Source organism: Dendropsophus ebraccatus, chromosome 3 (assembly GCF_027789765.1).
Source record: "Dendropsophus ebraccatus isolate aDenEbr1 chromosome 3, aDenEbr1.pat, whole genome shotgun sequence".
Classification (NCBI taxonomy): domain Eukaryota; kingdom Metazoa; phylum Chordata; class Amphibia; order Anura; family Hylidae; genus Dendropsophus; species Dendropsophus ebraccatus.
In genome coordinates this window covers 81,547,322-81,567,553 of record NC_091456.1, presented here as the reverse complement: position 1 = coordinate 81,567,553, position 20,232 = coordinate 81,547,322, and the positions used below count along the sequence as shown (strand labels likewise).

General features: G+C 38.5%; 1 protein-coding gene across 3 annotated transcripts in view; it reads right to left on the bottom strand.

The window, feature by feature from the left end:
- SVEP1 (sushi, von Willebrand factor type A, EGF and pentraxin domain containing 1) overlaps window positions 1-20,232 on the bottom strand; it is a 280,520-nt gene that overhangs the window by 92,764 nt on the left and 167,524 nt on the right. For all 3 annotated transcript variants that reach the window (XM_069962108.1, XM_069962109.1, XM_069962110.1), the window contains exons 22-27: window positions 18,529-18,642; window positions 16,398-16,511; window positions 9,463-9,664; window positions 7,370-7,527; window positions 5,098-5,299; window positions 1,679-1,854 (exon numbers count right to left, since the gene is read on the bottom strand). In XM_069962108.1, the coding sequence (XP_069818209.1) occupies window positions 1,679-1,854; window positions 5,098-5,299; window positions 7,370-7,527; window positions 9,463-9,664; window positions 16,398-16,511; window positions 18,529-18,642 (966 nt within the window). The remainder of the gene's footprint in view (window positions 1-1,678; window positions 1,855-5,097; window positions 5,300-7,369; window positions 7,528-9,462; window positions 9,665-16,397; window positions 16,512-18,528; window positions 18,643-20,232) is intronic.

Below are 20,232 nucleotides of genomic sequence, written 5' to 3'. Positions count from 1 at the left end.
TTAACAAATCATTACACACTGCTGTGGCCAGTGATTGAGCAGGTGGCAAGTCCTGGTTTCAAGCATTGTTCTCAGATGCAGAAACTGGAGAAAAGTCTGACACAGTGCTCTCCGCTGCCACCTCTGTCCATGACAGGAACTGTCCAGAACAGTAGCAACCCCCGCCCTAGAAAACCTTTCCTGCTCTGGACATTTCATGTCATGGACAGACTTGACAGTAGAGAGAAATGTGTCAGACTGGAAAGAAAACACCACTTCCTGCAGGACATACAGAAACTGATAAGTACTGGAAAACTTTTTTTTTTTTTTTTTTTTTTAAATAGACGTAAATTACAAATCTGTATAACTTTCTGACACCAGTTAATTTAAAAGATTTTTTTGTTTGGCTCGAGTACCTCTTTAACCCCTTCACTCCTGGGCTAATTTTCATTTTTGAGCTTACATTTTTGGCTTCTTGTTTTTAAAAGGCCATAGCGGTTGCATTTTTTCAGCTAAAGACCCACATGAGCCCTTATTTTTGCAACACCAATTATACTTTGGAATGAAAGACTTAACTTTTTCACAAAATATGCTGCAAAACCGGGAAAAAATGATTTGTGCAATGAAACAAAAAAAAAAAAAGTGCTATTCTTTTGATTGGGGGGGGGGGGGGGGGTTGTTTGTGTTGTTCACCCCATGGTAAGACTGACATTTTATCTATTTTCCTAAAGTCAGTATGATTATAATGATATGTAACTTTTATAACTTTTATTTTATTTTACATTTAAAAAAATTAAACCCTAATTAAACCCTGTGAAAAAATATGCAACTTTTTAATCACATTTTATTACAATTTTTCTGGATTTGATGATACAAAAAAAAATCAACAATTTTGCACTTTTGCCCCTTTTTTTGGGCGCTTACGCCGTTTACCATGCAAGGCCAGGAATGTGATAATTTAATAGTTTGGGCAATTATGCACATGGAGATACCAAATATGTTTATTTATTTATTTTTACTTATAAAAGGGGGTGATTCAAACTTTTATTAGGGAAGGGGATTTTTTATTATTACTGCACTGATCTTTCATAGAGGTTAGTGCAGTATACTTAATACAGAACTGATCGATTAGATCAGTGCTGTATTAAGTATGGGCTGCTGCAGCCCAGATCTATAAATAACCAAGCCGGGATCAGCACCAGTGCAACGCTGAGGCCCAGCTCAGTAAGAGGAAGGGATTTTTCCTCTGTGATTTAAGATTCCCCCCACTAGACACCAGGGAAGGGGTACACAAGCCATTTAAATGCAGCTGTCAACTTTTTTTTTTCAATTCTCAGTTTTAATGATTTTTGAATATATGACAAGAGAACAAACAGGCCAATCCATAAGAAGCAAATAGAACGTATAACTGAGGATACGGACAGGCCAATGCTAAACAAGAGTTGTTGGAAAATGCAGCTGTCAACTTTGATAGGTGCCTTTGAATGGTTTAATTAGCTGGAGCTAATGCCTGTGGTCCCTGGCTGCTGATAGTCACGGGCTGAAGAGCGGGGTCACAGAGTAACCCCCCTCTCTGAACTCCCCTACTAGTCACAGGGCGTGCCGACACGTCCATATGAGAGAAGGGGTTAATAGGTAATTCTACTTTTATTTTGTGACAATATGTTTAATTTACTATTTAGTCAAATTTGTAACCTACCAGGTATGTGTTCCCCTACTGATAAACCTTGTCCATGATCAGAGAGTTTTCCATCAATATAGACTTTCCAAGAGCCGTCAGTACTTGTCCAAGTAACAACAATATGATGCCATTTAGCATCATTTACAGAAGGGCAATTAGTTATTCTTCCTTTTCCGTTTACATAAAGCACCCATCTGCAGAGTAAAAAGGTTATACGATTAGCTACTTCATCTTCCATTCATGTCATTCCATAAGCATCAAAAGTCTCAAATTATCAAGTGTCCAGAAGAATTACCATGGGCCTAGAGATGGTATTATAAATAGTATCTAATATCTAGTATCAAAAGAACAGAAACACAAAGTGGCATTCCAAATGGCTTATTCACCAATTACTTTCTAACCCCACAATGACAAACAACTTTTTAACCCCACAGTAGAGTTAAACCCATTGCAGGGCAAATGAACAGTTTACTGGTGGGATTAAAGAAAGGAGTGCATAAAAAGCATGTCCCAAAAGAACAAGGGAAGAAAGGATATGCAAATAGTTCTTACTAGAGATGAGCGAACCGGTTCGCCCGGTATGGGATCCGATTCGGATTTTCCCAAAAATCCGAGTCCGATCGGATTCGGATTTTTGGAAATCCGCTCCGATTTATTTATTTTTCTTGCTTTCTAAAATGGCAGCCGCCATTCTAGAAAGCAGAAAGTGTTCCGGGTGGAAAAAGTGCTTTCCCATGATGCCCGGAACACATCCAATCAGCAGGGATCTTGTACTAGCCCACCCCCTGTGTGACTTCGGTATTGCTTTAACAGGAGCGGTCACATGACCGCACCACGCAGTGTGTAGAGGGAGAGAGAGAGAGAGGAAGCAAGCTGCTGTTGTGTACTACAGACTACTGAGAATATATTGTGGGAAAAGAAAGGAAAGATTAGAAAAGCAGAGAGGAGAAAAATCTAGTGATTGAGAGACAAATATAGAGAGGGCGAAACATAGATAGATTAGGCATTGGACAGAAAAGGGTGCACAGAACCAAAACGTGCAGTACAGATATACAAGTCCTATACTTCTGATAGTATATATATATATATATATATATATATATATATATATATATATATATATATACATACACATACACACACACACAATTTCCATACTTGGACCCTTCTGATTGAAAGTGTGTATATCACATCCGTCTTATCCTGAGAGACTAAAATACCTGGTTCAGGTGTATAGCATTGTATCTTAAAAAAAAAGTGCTATATACCCAATTTCTATACTTGGACCCTTCTGATTGAAAGTGTGTATATCACATCCGTCTTATCCTGAAATACTAAAATACCTGGTTCAGGTGTATAGCATTAGATCTTAAAAAAAGTGCTATATACCCAATTGTTGACTACTGTTGCTCCTGCCTGGCCTCCATGTTGGCTACTGCTGCTTCTGCCTGGCCTCCATGTTGGCTACTGCTGCTCCTGCCTGGCCTCCATGTTGGCTACTGCTGATCCTGCCTGCCCTCCATGTTGGCTACTGCTGCTCCTGTCTGGCCTCCATGTTGGCTACTGCTGATCCTGCCTGGCCTCCATGTTGGCTACTGTTGCTCCTGCTTGTCCTCCATGTTGGCTACTGCTGCTCCTGCCTGGCCTCAAATGACTATTGCTGGACCTCCACTGGCATCCAATGACTACTGCTGCTCCTTTACTGCATTTGTGACCTTTTTTCCTGCATAGACCCTGTAATGGTGAGTTTACTGCATAGACCCTGTAATGGTGAATATTGAAGTCTAAAAAAAAAAAAATTTTTGACTTTGAGATATCGAAAAGATAATGATGTTACTAACCAAATTCCACCAAATACATTACCCCCGTATCATATAGATGCTTTAAACTATGAAATCCGAAGAAATCCGAAATTCGGTCAGACCGAACTTTCCGAAAAATTCCGAAAGTCCGGTCAGACCAAACTTTTGAAAAGTTTGCTCATCTCTAGTTCTTACACCACTTAGGCAAAGTGATGTCCAAAGTGAAGTCAGTGTTTCACTCCATCTAGGAGTCTTAGAGCATTGTTATCCCTTTTCAGTGCAGAGCATGGTGTTGGCTGGCTTATTAGAGGCCTATCGACGTGGGTCAAAGGGATACTAGCTGTCTATAAAGAAAGTCTGCCATAAAGACATGTGCAGACTTGAAGGCCTTTCTTGCTCCACTGGGAACTTTTTATGGTGGAAAAACTAGTATCCCTTTGACCCACGTCAATAGGTATCTGACTAGCCAGCCAACACCCTGCTCTGCAATGAAGATGGGCAACAACCAAGAAACAGCTAAAGATTTTTCCTTTTGGAGAGATTTGTGGCTTGGCATATTTCCCCAGTTAATGTTCTAAGACTCCTAGATAGAGTGAAACACTGACTTGAAGGGACATCACTTTACATCCTTTCCTTATCCTCTCTTCCCAGAATTAGGTCTTTTTTAAACTTTTAAAATGTTTAGTGTAATTAGATTTAACAGCCAGTTCATTTTTATATGGCGTACTTGGGTGTGAAATACTTTGTAGTGATGTAACTTTTGATAAATTGCAACCCCACTGTGGAGGTGAAATTGCAAAAAAGTTAGTACGAGAAGGTAAAAGTCCACACATAACCACTAGTGGGCACTGGCCATCCCACAACAGCAAACATATACAAGATATAGTGGGGTTTAAATGTTTGTCACAAGATAACAGATGAATAAACCATTTCTTTTTGAAAATTTGGAATACTACTTTGTCTTTCTGCACATTTAATACTGGGTGAATCATTTATGGTCACGGTCTGGAGGATCAGTAGATCCGGCTAAGGCTATGTTCACACACCATAGAATAAACGTAGCGTACAGATGTATTTTCAATATAATAACGTGTTCCATTAACATCAGTGGGAAATTGGCAGACACAACATAGAACAACTATAATTTATAACCACCAAGTTCTTCTTTAATCTGTTATAGCCTTTTCATAGCCTTATTGATTGAGATTACTATACACAGTGTTGTTCTAACTACTGTATTGTTACCACACTAGGACTATGTTGTCTAAGGAGTCGAGTAGTTTTGTGTCTACATTTGCTCTGTATAGTGGTGAACTAAGCTATTCACATACTTAAAGTTAAGTTTTTAGAGACATCTGAGTAAATATGTGTGTAGCAAACCCTGTTTACCTACCCTAAGTAGGGTAAAACTGCAAGTCCTAAAAGTGCTGTTTTTTGTAAAACAATTCAATGGCATTCACACTAAATTTAGTGAGGAACCATGACCAAAAAAATTATTACAAAGTAGTGCTGGGGAGCAAAAAGTTGTATTATGTTGCTTTATACAGTATAAGGAACATTGTAAAATATTGTACAGGAGGGATCACCAGGTGCATATGCTTTTGTGTTTGTTGAAGTTAAATAAGTTCTAGTTACCCATTATAGTCTGTGAGAAGGAATGCGTTGTCAATGCCATTACCAACGGCATACGATATTGGTGTCCCATAATTGGTCACATCTGAGGATCTCATCCAGAAGGCACAAGTTATTGCACTGAGTGTTGGTAAAACATTATCAAGCATGACATAGCTGTAGATAGCAGAGACCTCAAACTCCAGGTTAAATCCAGAGGACTGTTCTGCACCAAACAGAAACATCTTCACATTTCCATTATATTGTCATGAGTAAAACACACAGATTAACACTATTACATAATCTTTTTCAAGTAAAGTTAAAAAAAGATTCTTACCATACTGGGCATAGGACTGAGAAAACATTCTCACAGCACAGCCCCCAATTCCCAGCAATTGGACCCCCACTGATTCTGAGAAGTCTGTTCAGGGAAGTGTGACACTGCTCCATCCAACTGAATCCAGCTGTGCTATACTGCCGGGGGCACCACACATTGTCTATTCTAACAATGACTGGGGGTCCAGAGAGATGAACCTCTACTAATGAAAGGTGACACGTCCCAGCTTTATGCTATCCCTTTCTGTGAAGGAATAATCCTTTAATGGTAATGTGTCAATGTAGATTTAGAACGGGTGGAAATAATAGAAACCAGTGCTTAAGAGAAGCTTTTTCTGGCTTCCTTACTGATTTGTAGGATAATATAACAGAATTTGTGTAGTTGTACTGTAGAGAATCTAGAAATGAATCTGCAAGTGTTAAAAGGATGAATTATACCCAAGAACTGCCTTGTTCCTTTCATATTGGTTGTAAAAACACTATCACAGCTATGGCTCTTTTTTACACCATATTTGTGCTGTATGTTTGCCATATATGCTGGGAAATTTCCTACTTTAAATGGCAAATGTATTCATAGACCCAATGGTGGCCAAATGAGTGTAATTTTGTCCTCAGTTTGAGCAGTTTGCAGCAGAGTTTCCATTTTATTGCTGGATGGAATAATACAGTTTAATCCAAGTTTCAGCTTCCCAGACTTATGTATGAGTAGAGAAGGATCAGTGCCACAAGCTAGATATAAGGGCACAAGTTAACAATTCCCTCCAGTTCTTGCTATTGAGCAGACTACTGATTACCGGTAATGGCGGACTATGGAAACCGTTCTAATTGTAGCTTACTGGTGGAAGCAGCATGGTATTTGATGTATCTCTTGTTTCCCAGCAGCAGAATGCTAGAGAATTATAGGAAGAGAATACATCTCCTATCTTATTTTTTACATCCTAAAATAAAACTAAAAATTAAAGAAATAAAAATCTGATAATAAGAAACCAGTAGATAAAGGAAATTATGTCTCAGAGGCACAAATAAATCCAGACACTCAGCATCAACATACATCGATTTTGATAAACTAATCTTTCTTCACTGCTTTAAAAGAGTTAGCCATCTGGACACATTAACAAAATTAACCAAGAGTATAAAAACGTGAACTCACATAATAGCAGTAATAGAACTTATACATTTGTGACTGAAGATGATCAATGTGCCTAGTCAATGTAATTAACATGTAATAGTATTCTACATGCCAAATGCAACAACTTCTCTGCTGCTAGATAATAGATAAGATGCTGGGGATCAAGTATCAAACAGCTGATTAAAAAAAAAATGACTGCAATTTTGTGCCTAGATAAACTACCATTATAACTTCTAATATAAATCCTATAAATATGTATGTTTTATGGTGCGTTCACACCTACAGGATCTGCAGCTGATTTTCTGCAGCAGATTTCATTTAAATAACTGAACACAGCATCAAATCTGCTGCAGATCTGCTGCAGATCCTGTAGGTGTGAACGCACCTTTACAAAGTAAACACATCTACTGATCTAGGTACACTCATTCCCCCTTTCCTCAATGGAAGTTCAGTTCACAAGACAGATGCTGTGATCGAGGTCTCCACAAAGAGGACATGCACTCAGAAAGCCAAGCCAGAGGAATACACTGGGCATCCTGGCATCAATCCAGGGATGGCTTGTATGCAGATGCTACTGCAAGCCAAGACTCCAATAATTATGGAAATTAGCTGTTCATCTTAGGTGGGAGGCGGAGCAAGACAGCACTGGGTGGAATACATAAAATTGTCTGCTTTGCCCATAGCATCAAATATGTGAGTCTACCATAGATTATAATTTAATAAAAAAAAACACAGATTATATGCAGCCTGTAAACTAAAATGTAAAATATGTTTGTGTCCTTCCTGCAAGCCTGTATGTTCAGCACTCGGCAGAAATGGAGTGGGTAATACCTGTTTCACACCTGCTTCCTGAAAATCCTGGTGCACATTTACAAGTGTAAGAATTGATGCCATCTGTACATTTAGCCCGGTTGAGACAGGGGTTGGGTTCACATTCATTGATATTGACTTCACACAGTTTTCCTATAAAGCCTTCCTTACACATACACCTAGAGTAAAGTATAAGTCACACAACACAAATATAAAAATATACATTAAATAAATATCCATGCAAAAATTAACAAATATATAACGCTAAACGCTGTTTTATTTCAGACATGTTGCATTAATACATTTTCCAAATTGGTAACACATTAGTCATCATAAAACAATGTCTTCATAGTAATTACAGGGTAAGGCTATGTTCACACAACGTATATTTTATGCCATTGCCACATAGTATACCCTCCGGACGGGATCCCTAGCAGCGTGGGCGTGCACTACCGGCGGGAATGATCTTTTCAGAGACACGGAACGACCGGTCTCTTACAATGTGTGAGCATGGCCTAAACATGTAAACTCAGTGATGCCTATTTAATTCATATTCTGTTCAAATTATTGGCAATGGTGCATACTCTGCTGTTTCCATAAATAAAATAAAAATCTTAGGGGGGTCATTCGTATGCCACATCACTGGCCTGGTTCTCCTGTATTGTATGATCCCAAAATACGGCAAAATATTTTTGGTCAAACTCTATTTAGTTTGAATCTTGGGGGTTGCCAAATTACACCCCCCCCCCCTCACAAAAATAATAGATATTCATGTTTGCTAAATGACTACCAAGGTCGAACAGTCTTACAGCCATGGCAGGCCTGGGGTGCTTTGATAGGTGCCAACTGCAATGGTAACCATTAGCACCTGTATTGAGAGATGAGCAAAGCAGCCAGAAATTCGTTAAGCTAGCTTTGCAAATTTTGGGTCAAATTCGTTAAGATTCACAAATTGAATCTTCATAAATTACATTAAAATTAAAATTTGGAGATTCGTTAAGATTCACAAATTGAATCTTAATAAATTACATTAAAATAGCCACAACTATAGTAGCTACAGTACTGGGACTATTACAAAAGGGAGAATTTGTTAAAGCATAATGTTGTAAATGTGTCAAAAATTGGAAAATCACAATTTAAAAAAATGTCAATCGGCCAATCAATCAACCAATTTCTGCCTTGGATGCCAGGGGACCTTGGAGGAATAGTGGCGTAATATCAATTTTTCCCCCCCGGACAGCAGTGGAGTGCGACCACTGATTATGTAAGGCGCACACTCAGTTCAATAATGAAACCCAACTTGTATAAGTAAGAGTGGAGTGCAAGCACTGATTATGTAAGGCGCTTGCTCAATTCACTGATCCCAGTAAATTGGTATAACTCAATAGGAGTTAACAGGAGTTTACAGAGCCCAGTGCGTGAATAACTGTGAATGGACTGTGTCTTCAATGGTCCCAGTGAATTCCTATAGGCATCCAGTTACATGGCAAACTGAACACTTGGTTGACATCTCCAATAAATAATCACCCACAATCAGCCCTCCTATCCTCTCCTCTCTGTCTCTATATCACTCTGTTAGTCTCTCTCTGCTCTGCTCTAATTGTCTACTGCGATCCAGCTCTGTCCTCCACACACAGCCGACTGGCCACATTCGTAAACGATCCGCCCCTCCACCCTTTCCCTGGCTAGATTTACTAAGAGGCGTACGCTTCTCAGGAAAGCCTGCAAGTTATTTATGTAATGTAAAGCTATGGAACAAAATAAATGCCTATAAACTATGCAAAGAACAATACACTAAACAAAATAAACATGTTTATTATGCAGAAGTTGTAAAAAATTCAATCCATGGTGCCATATTTTATATATGTAATTCACAATTTAGTTGTTGACTTGAACATTTCTAGACTTTCTTATAATGATCCTTCAAGATTCTGTTATGGATGGAAAAATGAAGTGTCTTGCTGCATACATTTTATGGTACTGTTTATATGTGTCCTTTCTACAATGTACTTTTCACACATCATTGTCCATTATCCTATGCCTATGCCTAGTCATAAATACCAGAATAATTTCCACTCCTATGGGCAATCTTCCACAGCAAACACATTTATCACCTGAAGCTGTTAATTCCATCAATGCAGGAGGCCCCATTCTTGCAAGGTCTACTTTGACAATCATCAATATTTTGTTCGCATTGTTTGCCGGTATATCCAAGGGGACACACACATTGGAAATCTCCTTTCAGATCCTTACATTCACCATTGTTTTTACAAGGCTTTGACAAACATTCATCTATTTCTATTTCACAATTTGTACCTGGAGATAAATCAAAGAGAATGAACAGATTAACATGTACACAATTCATGTTTTGAATATTGTTATGGGGCATCTGTGAACTCAATCAATGGACTAAGGGAGCTTTTACATAGAGAGATTGTCTGACAGATTTTTGAAGCCAAAGCCAGGAACAGAATAAAAACGGAGAACGGGTCATAAAGAAAAGACTTCAATTTTTTCTCTTTTAAAATCTGTTCTTGGCTTTGGCTTCAAAAATCTGTCAGATAAATCTGTCTGTTTAAAGGCTTAAAAGCACCTTTAGTTCAACAGCACTAATCCCTCCTTTTACATTGGCCGACATTGGGCCGTGTAAGGATGCAAACAAGCACAGATTAGCTAGATTGCTTGTTTGCTGAGCTTTTACACGGCACAATAAATCGAGAGGCCAGGCTACATGGATTATCCTTGTATTTTTCATGCAGCCATGGAAACTGACAGCAAAGAATTTTCCACTATCAGTTTCCGAATCACAAGCAGTGCATACTTACCTTCTACGCTGCTTCTGATCCAGGATCCCGCCCTGCGGCTCTCCCATCCTATGGCTGCTGTTGTGTGTTCAGGCCACTGCCTCCTGCAGAGTGATCGACAGACAGAGGAAGTGGCGGTCTGAAGATACAGCAACAGCTGAAGGACGGGAGAGCTGGAGAACGGGTTGCTGGATCACAATTAATTGGCCTGTGTAAAAAGACCTTTAAGCCTGAGGGTTTTTTTTGGTTTGTTTTTATGTATATTTTACTTTACTTGTTTTTTTTTTTGTAACTTGTATTACATTGTCAGTAACAGATTCAGCAGTAATCTCTTGATTTTTGTGATGCTCTGTTGTATCAGGGCATGGTATATCACTCATTTTAAACTCTCATACAGATTTGTTGACCCTTGCCTTTTCTCTAAATTGATTAAGAAACCAATGTAGTATCACAACATGCTATCTAAACACTCAAATAACTTCATTTACATGAAAGTCACTGGGTGTCCAGTCATAGGCAGACTAAGCATATTTAGTGATAAATACCATGTAGTTGTAAACACCATGTAGAAGACTGGTAAAATCTCATACTGTTCACTTCAGGATTTATTATGTTTAGAAATAAGTTAAGAAAGGGCACCTCTGTATTTTAGCATTTCATGGCCATCTTGTAAATGTCCTAGTTTACTACTGCATAGGCATTGGGTGCCCGCTGTTTACTATAGCTGACACCAAATTGCAATGGCGGGCATTGGAGATAACAGTCATTTATTCTTTGTCAGTATTTTTTAAACACAGCAAAAACTATATAAATTTGGTATTCACATTGTAATGACCTACATTATAAAGATACAGTACCATGCCATTTATACCATAAGGTGACATTTCTCAAAAGTTTCAAATGTATCTTATATGTTAGCTTGCCCCTGTCATTATAAAAACTTATGACAATTCTCCGAGACGTGAAAAATTCTGATCAGTCAGGATCTAACTGTTCAGACCTCCACCAAACTCTTGATATAGCCAGGGGAAGTGCTTGGCTGAGCATCTTGCTTCCTGACTTCCTGCGATTTCCATCTTACTGCATAGGATGAGCTCTAGTATGGAGCTTGTCATATCCAGTGAGGCAAAGACTGCAGGGAGCAAAGGAAAGAAGTGCTCCGCTGCACACTTCTACTGGTCTACAGAGATTGCTGGAGGTCTAAACATTTCGATCCTGACTGATAAGAATTTTTCACGTCTCTGTTACATGTCTTTTGACATGTTTTTTGCCTTTTTATAATGACACTTTTAAAAAAAAGCTCTCATATGGAAATGGCTCTGTCAATGGAAAAATGTTAGTTCTTGAAAGACAAGGATGAAAATAATGAAAACGCCATCAGCGAAAATCGCTGCGTTGAAAAGGGGTTAAGTTGCACCTGTCAAGGGCGCTTTAAACTATGATTTATTCTGACAATGACAAATGTAGTCCAAAAGGGGAATCTCTACTGCTTTCATGTCCTTTATTGAAATTGCTGCACTATTAAATAAAAAAAAAATCTGATACCATTATATTACTGAAAGCATTACAGGTAATAAAGAGAAAAGAAAGGAGACAATGTGACAGAGCACGACTTGTCTCTACAATTATCACAATATAAGAGTTTGATAATACATATGTTACAACTTTTATATTCTGACCTCTTTTCACGTGTTTGGACGATTTATGTGTACGCGTATTATATAAGGCAGAACTTTGCACTGACCTGTGTTCTGACTGTAGGCAACCAAGGCAGAAACATAAAGAGCTGTTTCTATTTGTGCTGATCATAACAGTACATAAAGACTACTTAATGCAATCCAAGGTCACTTGAAGCATGCAATATTATCTAATAAGTAGGCTTCTAGCAGGGAATGCCATGGGATCATAATAACTATCTTCTCTGATACTGAGGTGGATTAATGCTGAGAGCAGACAATAGACATCTGCAGTGAGCCATGGTGCTGAGAAAATTGGCATTTACTGTTCTCGGCAGGTGCCGAAGACAGAATGCTGAGGCCGGCTAGATCTGCAGGATGTTATTCTTTTTTCTTTATTCTTTTTTATTCTAACAAAAATCAAAAAGATTAACTTGTTTATGATTGTTTATGAAAGTCGAATGTGTTGTGCATAGACAGGAGTGCCGATGTAAAGCCAGCACTGTATAAAAGCAAGTAGCCAGAAATAAAAGAAATCTGATATTAGCCAAGGTGACCTGGTTAATATCCTCATCAGCTGGATGTCTTCAGTATACATAATATATGCAAAACATCCCATTGTCATTGTGGGGAGCAATAACAGGTTGTAATGCTATTAAGTGGGAGAAGCAAACTCTCAACATAAACACAGCCTTTCTTCTCACCAGAGGCTTCATAATAACAGCTGAAGGGCTGTAGTGAATATAAAGCAGGGGTTAAAGAAACATCGGGATATTACAGACCACATTCCACAGTATGCGCAGGGCAGTCAAGTATAATACGACTAGACTTTATGTCAATCAATGTAGATCAATTTACTGTACCACTGTACCATTAAGGGATGCACTTGAGCGGTTGCAGCTTATAAGAGAATGAACTATAAAACGAGACAATTATAATTTTAAAGTGTACTTGACCAAGTACAGAGCATTCTTTATTCTATATTAGATTCTGTTGGCATCCTGCTTTTTTTTTTTTTTTTCTACTGTTGGAGTATTCCCTAAAATATACCTCCAATGGAAGACTGCAACATATGCTTACATTATCCATTGACTCTCATTATACATTGCATATATATATATATATATATATATATATATATATATATATATATATTTATTTATTTATTTATATGAGATAGTTAGAACACACTTTTTTCCATTTTCTGACAACAAAGATGCGTGAATATAGAACATTTCTGTTGAGGTGAGATACTGGCCCACAGGTTGTACAGTGCACCAACAGTAATCTATCCCTCGTCTTATTCTTTTTTTTGTTTTATTTGGTATTTGTCTGTATGGCATCTTCCTATACACACAGTATATTTCAGGCAGTATTTGGTCCTCATGTCAGGTCCTCATAGCAACCAAAACCAGGAGTGGATTGAAAACACAGAAAGGCTCTGTTCACATAATGTGGTAGTTGAGTGGATGGCCGTCATTTAATGACAAATATTTGCTGTTATCTTAAAACAGCGGCTGTTGTATTGAAAAAAATGGCAGTAACATGATATGGCGGCCATCCACTCAATTTCAACATTGTGTGAACAGAGTCTTTCTGTGTTTTTAATCCACTCCTGGTTTTGGTTGCTATGAGGACCTGACATGAGGACCAAATACTGCCTGAAATATACTGTGTGTGAACCTAGCCTTATAAAACGCATCACTCTGTAGGTGTGCCATTTGGGATGTTTTCCACCCATATAACTGAATCATAACAAAAGCTGTTTTTTTTTTTAAACTCAAGCTGTTTATTAAATTATATTTCGATGTAATTGTTTCTTTTTTAACCATTGAAAAAAGTTGTGTGAAGCAGACCTAAAACAATAAATTACATATCTTTTTTACTGGACCATTGCTGAATATCCCCTGTGTAAAGTCCAAGTAATTTATTTGTCAGATATATTTTTAAACTGTTCTTGATATGACATTTTAATCACAAGAATAGTTTCTATATTCTCATTGACTCTAAAAAAGTTGAATGAAATCCCATCTGTATGTTGCCTGTGATCCATGATAAAGCAGGTTATTTGGTACAGAGTTATAAATACATTCATAAATGAATTGCACAGGTTTAAAAAAAAAATAAAAAAATCAGCATTTCATTACTCCACCACAAGATGTCCCAGAAGTCACAAAGGATTTATTTTGGTGCCTTAACGTTCTTCAGCTGTAGGACTTTCAGATATTTACTTTTATAGTCTTAATTTTGCTTTTCCTGACTTTCAATAATTAGTAAATTACTTCAGATTCTTGTTCATATGATTTGTCAGTAAATCCATATAACAGATCAGTAAGTGTACATGAGACCTTAAAGGGGTTATCCGGGTAACAAAAACAATATTCTAAAGAATCCCCCTTCCCAATACCACTCAGGATTGGCAGCAGCTAGAAAGACAGGAGACAGCTCAAAATACTCAGGGGAGCTTGGTGAGTAAGGGCCCTTTTACACAGAAAGATTATCTGACAGATTATCTGCCAAAGATTTGAAGCCAAAGCCAGGACTGGATTTGAAAAGAGGAGAAATCTCAGGCTTTCATGTATGACCTGATCTCTGTTTATAGTCTGTTCCTGGTTTTGGCTTCAAATCTTTGGCAGATAATCTGTCAGATAATCTTTCTGTGTAAAAGGGCCCTAAGACCAGCTAGCATATCATTATTTTGCCCCCTAAGGGTACGTTCACACTTACCGGATCCGCAGCGTATTTTCTTCACAGCAGATTTAATTTAAATAACTGAACACAGCATCAAATCTGCACCATCAAATCTTCTGCAGATCTGCTGCGGATCCTGTAGGTGTGAACGCACCCTTAAACAGCAGCACATATAAGGGGAAATTTATGAAACTGGTGTAAAGTAGATTTGGCTCAGTTGCCCTTAGTAACCAATCAGATTCCACCTTTCATTCCTCACAGATTCTTTGGAACCTGAAAGGAGGGATTTGATTGGTTGCTAGGGGCAACTGAGCCAAATCTACTTTACACCATGTTTGATAAATCTCCCCCACAGAGTCTAAAAGATTGTAATAAAGATATGTAGACACCTTGTATGGTGCCTTCATATGGGCAATGCATCTTTGTAAAAACGCCTCCATTATATACCATGATAAAAATAACTTTTCCACTTGGATCCATGCCAAATACCCTCCATACTCATTGTTATCTAATATTTTAATATAATATCAAGAGCAGGCTATTGTTATCTTTTTTTCTAACCAGTACAACATAAACCCATTAAACTAGATGCCGTGGTACAAAGTAGTATAAAAATGTAAGTCTTAAATATGTCCTCTAATGTGCAATCCAAATGGGGAATTTGTCAGGACCAATATTTCTTACAGGAGTCCTACTGAAAAAGGCACTGGCTTGCTTCGTACCAACTTTATTAGTAGGTGAAATAAAGTGGCACAGTCCATGTACCACACTGTCAAATGTACGCCATCTATAAGCTGTCATAGATTTCGGGCAAACTTATCCCATTTTTTGGTTTACATTGTAGTAAACCTGTTGGGCCATGTAAGCGCCTTTCCATTAGGACATACCAATTTTTGTAAAGTTTTTGAGAGCAGAATAAAAGGGAATTTTTGTCCATAATAAAAGCTTATTCCAATTTTAGATTAAATGTTTCTGGAGACTGTTACCATATGTAATTATTATACGCTTTTAGGCTGGGTTCACACTATGTATATTTGAGGCTGTATTTGTGAGGCTGTATAGCAACCAAAACCAGGAGTGGATTGAAAACACAGAAAGGCTCTGTTCACATAATGTTGTAATTGAGTGGATGGCCGTCATTTAATGGCAAATTTTTGCTCTTATTTTAAAACAACGGCTGTTATATTGAAATAATGGCCGTTATTTACCGTTATATGACGGCCATCCACTCAATTTCAACATTATGTGAACAGAGCCTTTCTGTGTTTTCAATCCACTCCTGGTTTTGGTTGCTATGAGGACCTGACTTGAGGACCAAATACTGCCTGAAGTATACTGTGTGTGAACCCAGCCTTAGGGTGCCCCCACATACAGCTTTTTTGTGTCTTTTTCTTGCCTCCCAAACAACGACAGAAAGTGCTAAAGATGTTCTTGGCTTTTTTTTTTACTTTAGGTGTGAAAGGCTTTTTTTTTCTTTGGGTTTTTGAGAAAGAAAAAATATTCCATAGAACTCTTTAGGAGAGAAACACCACAGTTTGCAGAAAAAAAACTAAACACTCAGCATGCTGCATGTTGGAAAAACTGTCACAGAACCAAAAAACTATAGCCCATCTCAGAGGTTCTATTGAGCCATAATACAGTATTGTGTATGAGCACTTTGTCTTATGCTGACTGCACAATGAAAAACTTGATTGATGTCAGTGGGAAAAGTGATCATAGCAATAGTTATTACTACAATGATTAATACAAGCATATTCACATAATTTTGTTTCAGTGCTCTATTCAACCATTTCTAATGTTTCTGCTTGCGGTGAACTTGCAATGTAGATAACTAATTGACTGTAGTTTTTATTGCATGAAAAACATTTCGAAACATACCGAGAAATCCATTAGCACATCGGCAGTGATACGTGTTTATGCTGTCAATGCATGTGCCCTCGTTTTTACATGGACTAGAAGCACATTCATTAACATTTTCTTCACATAAAGAACCTTTAAGGGAGAATAAGATAAATATATTATTTCAGCACAATTATTAGTGAAATAGTATTTCAAGTTTAGTACTTGATGACTTGTAATGAGTGACTAATGCAGAATACAGTATATTTAAAGGTTTTAGTTTATTAAAGGGGTAGTTAAGCAAAAACATTTTTCTTTCAAATCAACTGGTGCCAGAAATTTGTAATTAACTTCTATTAAAATATCTCAAGTCTTCCAGTACTTAGCTGCTGTATGTCCTGCCGGAAGTGGTGTATTCTTTCCAGTCCGACACAGTGCTCTTAGCTGGCACCTTTGACACCCTGACGAAGCGGCAGCGAAACGGCATTGGAGTGAGGTGGTAGGCCAGCGGACTGGGACTCTTACTCTTATGTGCAATATTGCATGTGTGGTACTATACTGCCACTTTGGATTTATTCTGTTCAGCATACTACAGCATTTTGTGTAGCAGCACTTGCACTGGGGCAGCACGGTGGTTCAGTGGTTAGCACTGGAGCCTTGCTGCGCTGGAGTCCTGGGTTGAAATCTCACCAAGGGCAACATCTGCAAAGAGTTTGTATGTTCTCTCCGAGTTTGCGTGGGTTTCCTCGCACACCCAAAAAAAAACAAAAAAAACCCATACAGATAGGTGAAGCGCTGCAGAATCTGTGTGCTATACAAATAAACAATTATTTTATTTATATATTATTTATTATTGTTTACATATGCAATTAAACTGACAGGTTTACTCAATGTTTTTTTTTACATGCACTTTATACCATTACATGTCCAAGTAGTGGGGTCTCCCACCTCCCAGTTCTTGTTTTTAGTGTTGTTCTTTGTGATAGAATAAATTAAGTTTTGTTAATAATTTTCTAATACATTTGTGTGACTCTAGTCATTGTGGGTTCTTTTTGCCATGTAGGTGTTATAGATTAGCTGTCACCTTTGTCCGTTACAGGAACTTTCCAGAGAAATAGCAAATCCCCATAGAAAACTTCTCCTGCCCTAGACAGTTTCTGTCATGGACAAAGGTGGTGGCAGAGAGCACAGTGTCAGACTGGAAAAAATACACCACTTCCTGCAGGACATACAGCAGCTGATAAAAGTAAAAATCTGGCAATTTCTGGTGACAGTTGATTTGAAAGAAAACATGTTTTTTTCTGAACTACCCCTTTAATATACCAATGTGAAGTCTAAACCTATAAAATAGTATGGTTGTTCCTTAGAGGGGTTTACCCATTGCAAACTATTTTTTTGTTACATTACTGTAGATACTGTATGCCACAAATGCTTGGCTGAAGGCTTCATAATAAAGAAAGCATGCTTACCCATCCTCATGCCCCTGCAGCACTGACTTTCCTGACTGATTTCTGCAAGCTGCCTGTGTCCCAGAGCTGCAATGTCATGTACCCCATTAAAGGACTGCCGGCTCACTCTATCAGTGACTGGGGCGGGACACAGCTGCAGTCACTGAGTGGCTGAGTGAGCAATCCCTCAGCCAGGCTGTGACGTTGCAGCTGGAAGAGATGGTTACACGGCTGACAGCGGTGGGTGAGAGTTTGGATGGGTAAGTATGCTTTTTTAATTATTATTATGTTACCATCCCCACCCACCCCCTGCCTGCCTGAGATTTTGATTTTGATAGGGCTATCTTTGCACTACTGTACTGATACAGCCACGCCCACTTGACACTCTTCATTTGATTTCATAGTAGTTCAGCCCCTCTGATGCAGTTTTCTCCCAGCTCCTTGCTGTTCCTCTTTCCCTGCACCGCTATCGTATTACATTTCTCAGTAGTCTTTGCAGTATATGCTCAGAACGTCCTGTTTCTCTGCTCCCATAACCCCCCCCCCCCCCCTTTAAGCAGTATTTCCGTAACTGTACAGCCTATGTACATATCTTGTTAGTCAAAAATGTTTTCTCCCATGGGTTCTTATGATATACATCCAGTGAATACTAATTCTTCATATAGCAAAAAATCAGCTAATACTAATACTAATCTGCTTTTGTTGCAGCTGTTCTCTGTTACCTCGGAATCCAGCGGGACAATGGCATTCAAATCTTCCAACACCATCATTACAAATTCCGTTGTTCCTGCATGGCATGGATTTGCAGTCATCAATGTTAATTTCACACTTTGTACCTGAAAGCAGATTAGTAAATTACTAAAGCAGGCGCATATTATGCTGCTATAAGAGAGCGCATACTTACAAATATCCAAGTAAATGTTCCAAACAAATGTTTAATTCTGTTTAATTCTGGCTAAATATAAACTTCACTTGGCAGCCAGGGGACAATACTCATTTGTAGGAAACTTAACAATAAATGCTCCACAAGTTATTTAGCCCTGGCCCATTTTAATTTTAGCAGTTGTTAAGTATCATTTATTTTAATGACAATAGATGTAAATGGAGGTAGGAAAAGTTAAGAGAAAGAGGGTATTACGGTATTTTATTATGAGCATATAATAAATCTGCCAACTATCATCTCTGGAGGCAGACTACTAACGGTGACATGACTAAAATTTCTTTTCACCATCTGTTGCTCACATAACAATGTATTTAAAAGAATAATGTTCATTCTGACGACAATGATCACCACAATTTACCAAAACAGTTTTAGATATGGCTTGTCAACTTGTTTCTTCTTTGAGAAGGCTTTACTATAGGGCCAAGTGCTATAACTGGGGTCATTTAGATGATGCAAAGCAGAGAAACTCAATGGCATTTTGCAGCCTTTTACAGGGGCTTTCCAATCTTAGATATGATGTAAATGTACCATAAGTGGGTATCCTACCTCTAGTGGCTTCACCTATTGGGAGAATGGAGGTCCTGTGAGTAAAGGTCAGGGACATACAGAATACACAGACTAGGTGAAGCCCTGGCACTGCTCCCACCAAACTGTCCCTTACTTTTGGGCAACCCTACTCCTTAACAGGCCAGCCCCAACCTGAAGACTGCAACTGCTCTGAATACAGTGCAAATATAAGACACAGACAAGACAAACGAAATATACAATAATTGAGGGGTCAGCAAGCCAGGTCAATAACTATCAGGCTATGAAGTACAAAGTCAGTGGTCAGAAGGATAGTCAGGAGAACGAGAGCCAAGGTCTAGTAACAAGGTATCAGACAAAGTAAATAGGATGGCAAGAGATATCTAGCTTAGTCCCTCCAAATGAAGGCGATAGCAGGCAACTAGAACATGGTGTGGGTAGTAGTTACATAGGGGCTGAAGTCCTGTCCCCAAAAAGAGATTGGAGCAGGGACGCCAGCCCCTCCTCCAGAACCAAATCTGACTGGCAGTAAAAACCTGTCAGTCAGGAATCAAGTGCAAGGTGACTAATGACAAATCCACCAGGTGAGGTGATCACATGCATGCAAATCAACTGTTTCCATAATGCCTATATCCTTATATAGAGCGAACCTGGTGGAGGCATGTCTCCATTTAGTATTTGTTCTCCCAATAGGAGAGGACACCAAAGGTATGAGAGTGCCACTAATTTAGTGAATGCAACAGTATAGCTCAGAGATCTGGACACCATTAAAACAAAGCTGTAGCACTCAGGGAACCTAACACTCAGGGAACCTAAATCCAGATAAATATGAACAGAGATACACATAAACTTTAAACAAAATCTATCATCAGGTTAATGCACCCTAAGCTGCTGACAGAGCCTAATAGGGAACAAGACAGGGCTTTTAATATGGTGGCCAACTCTTCAAGGGGCGGCC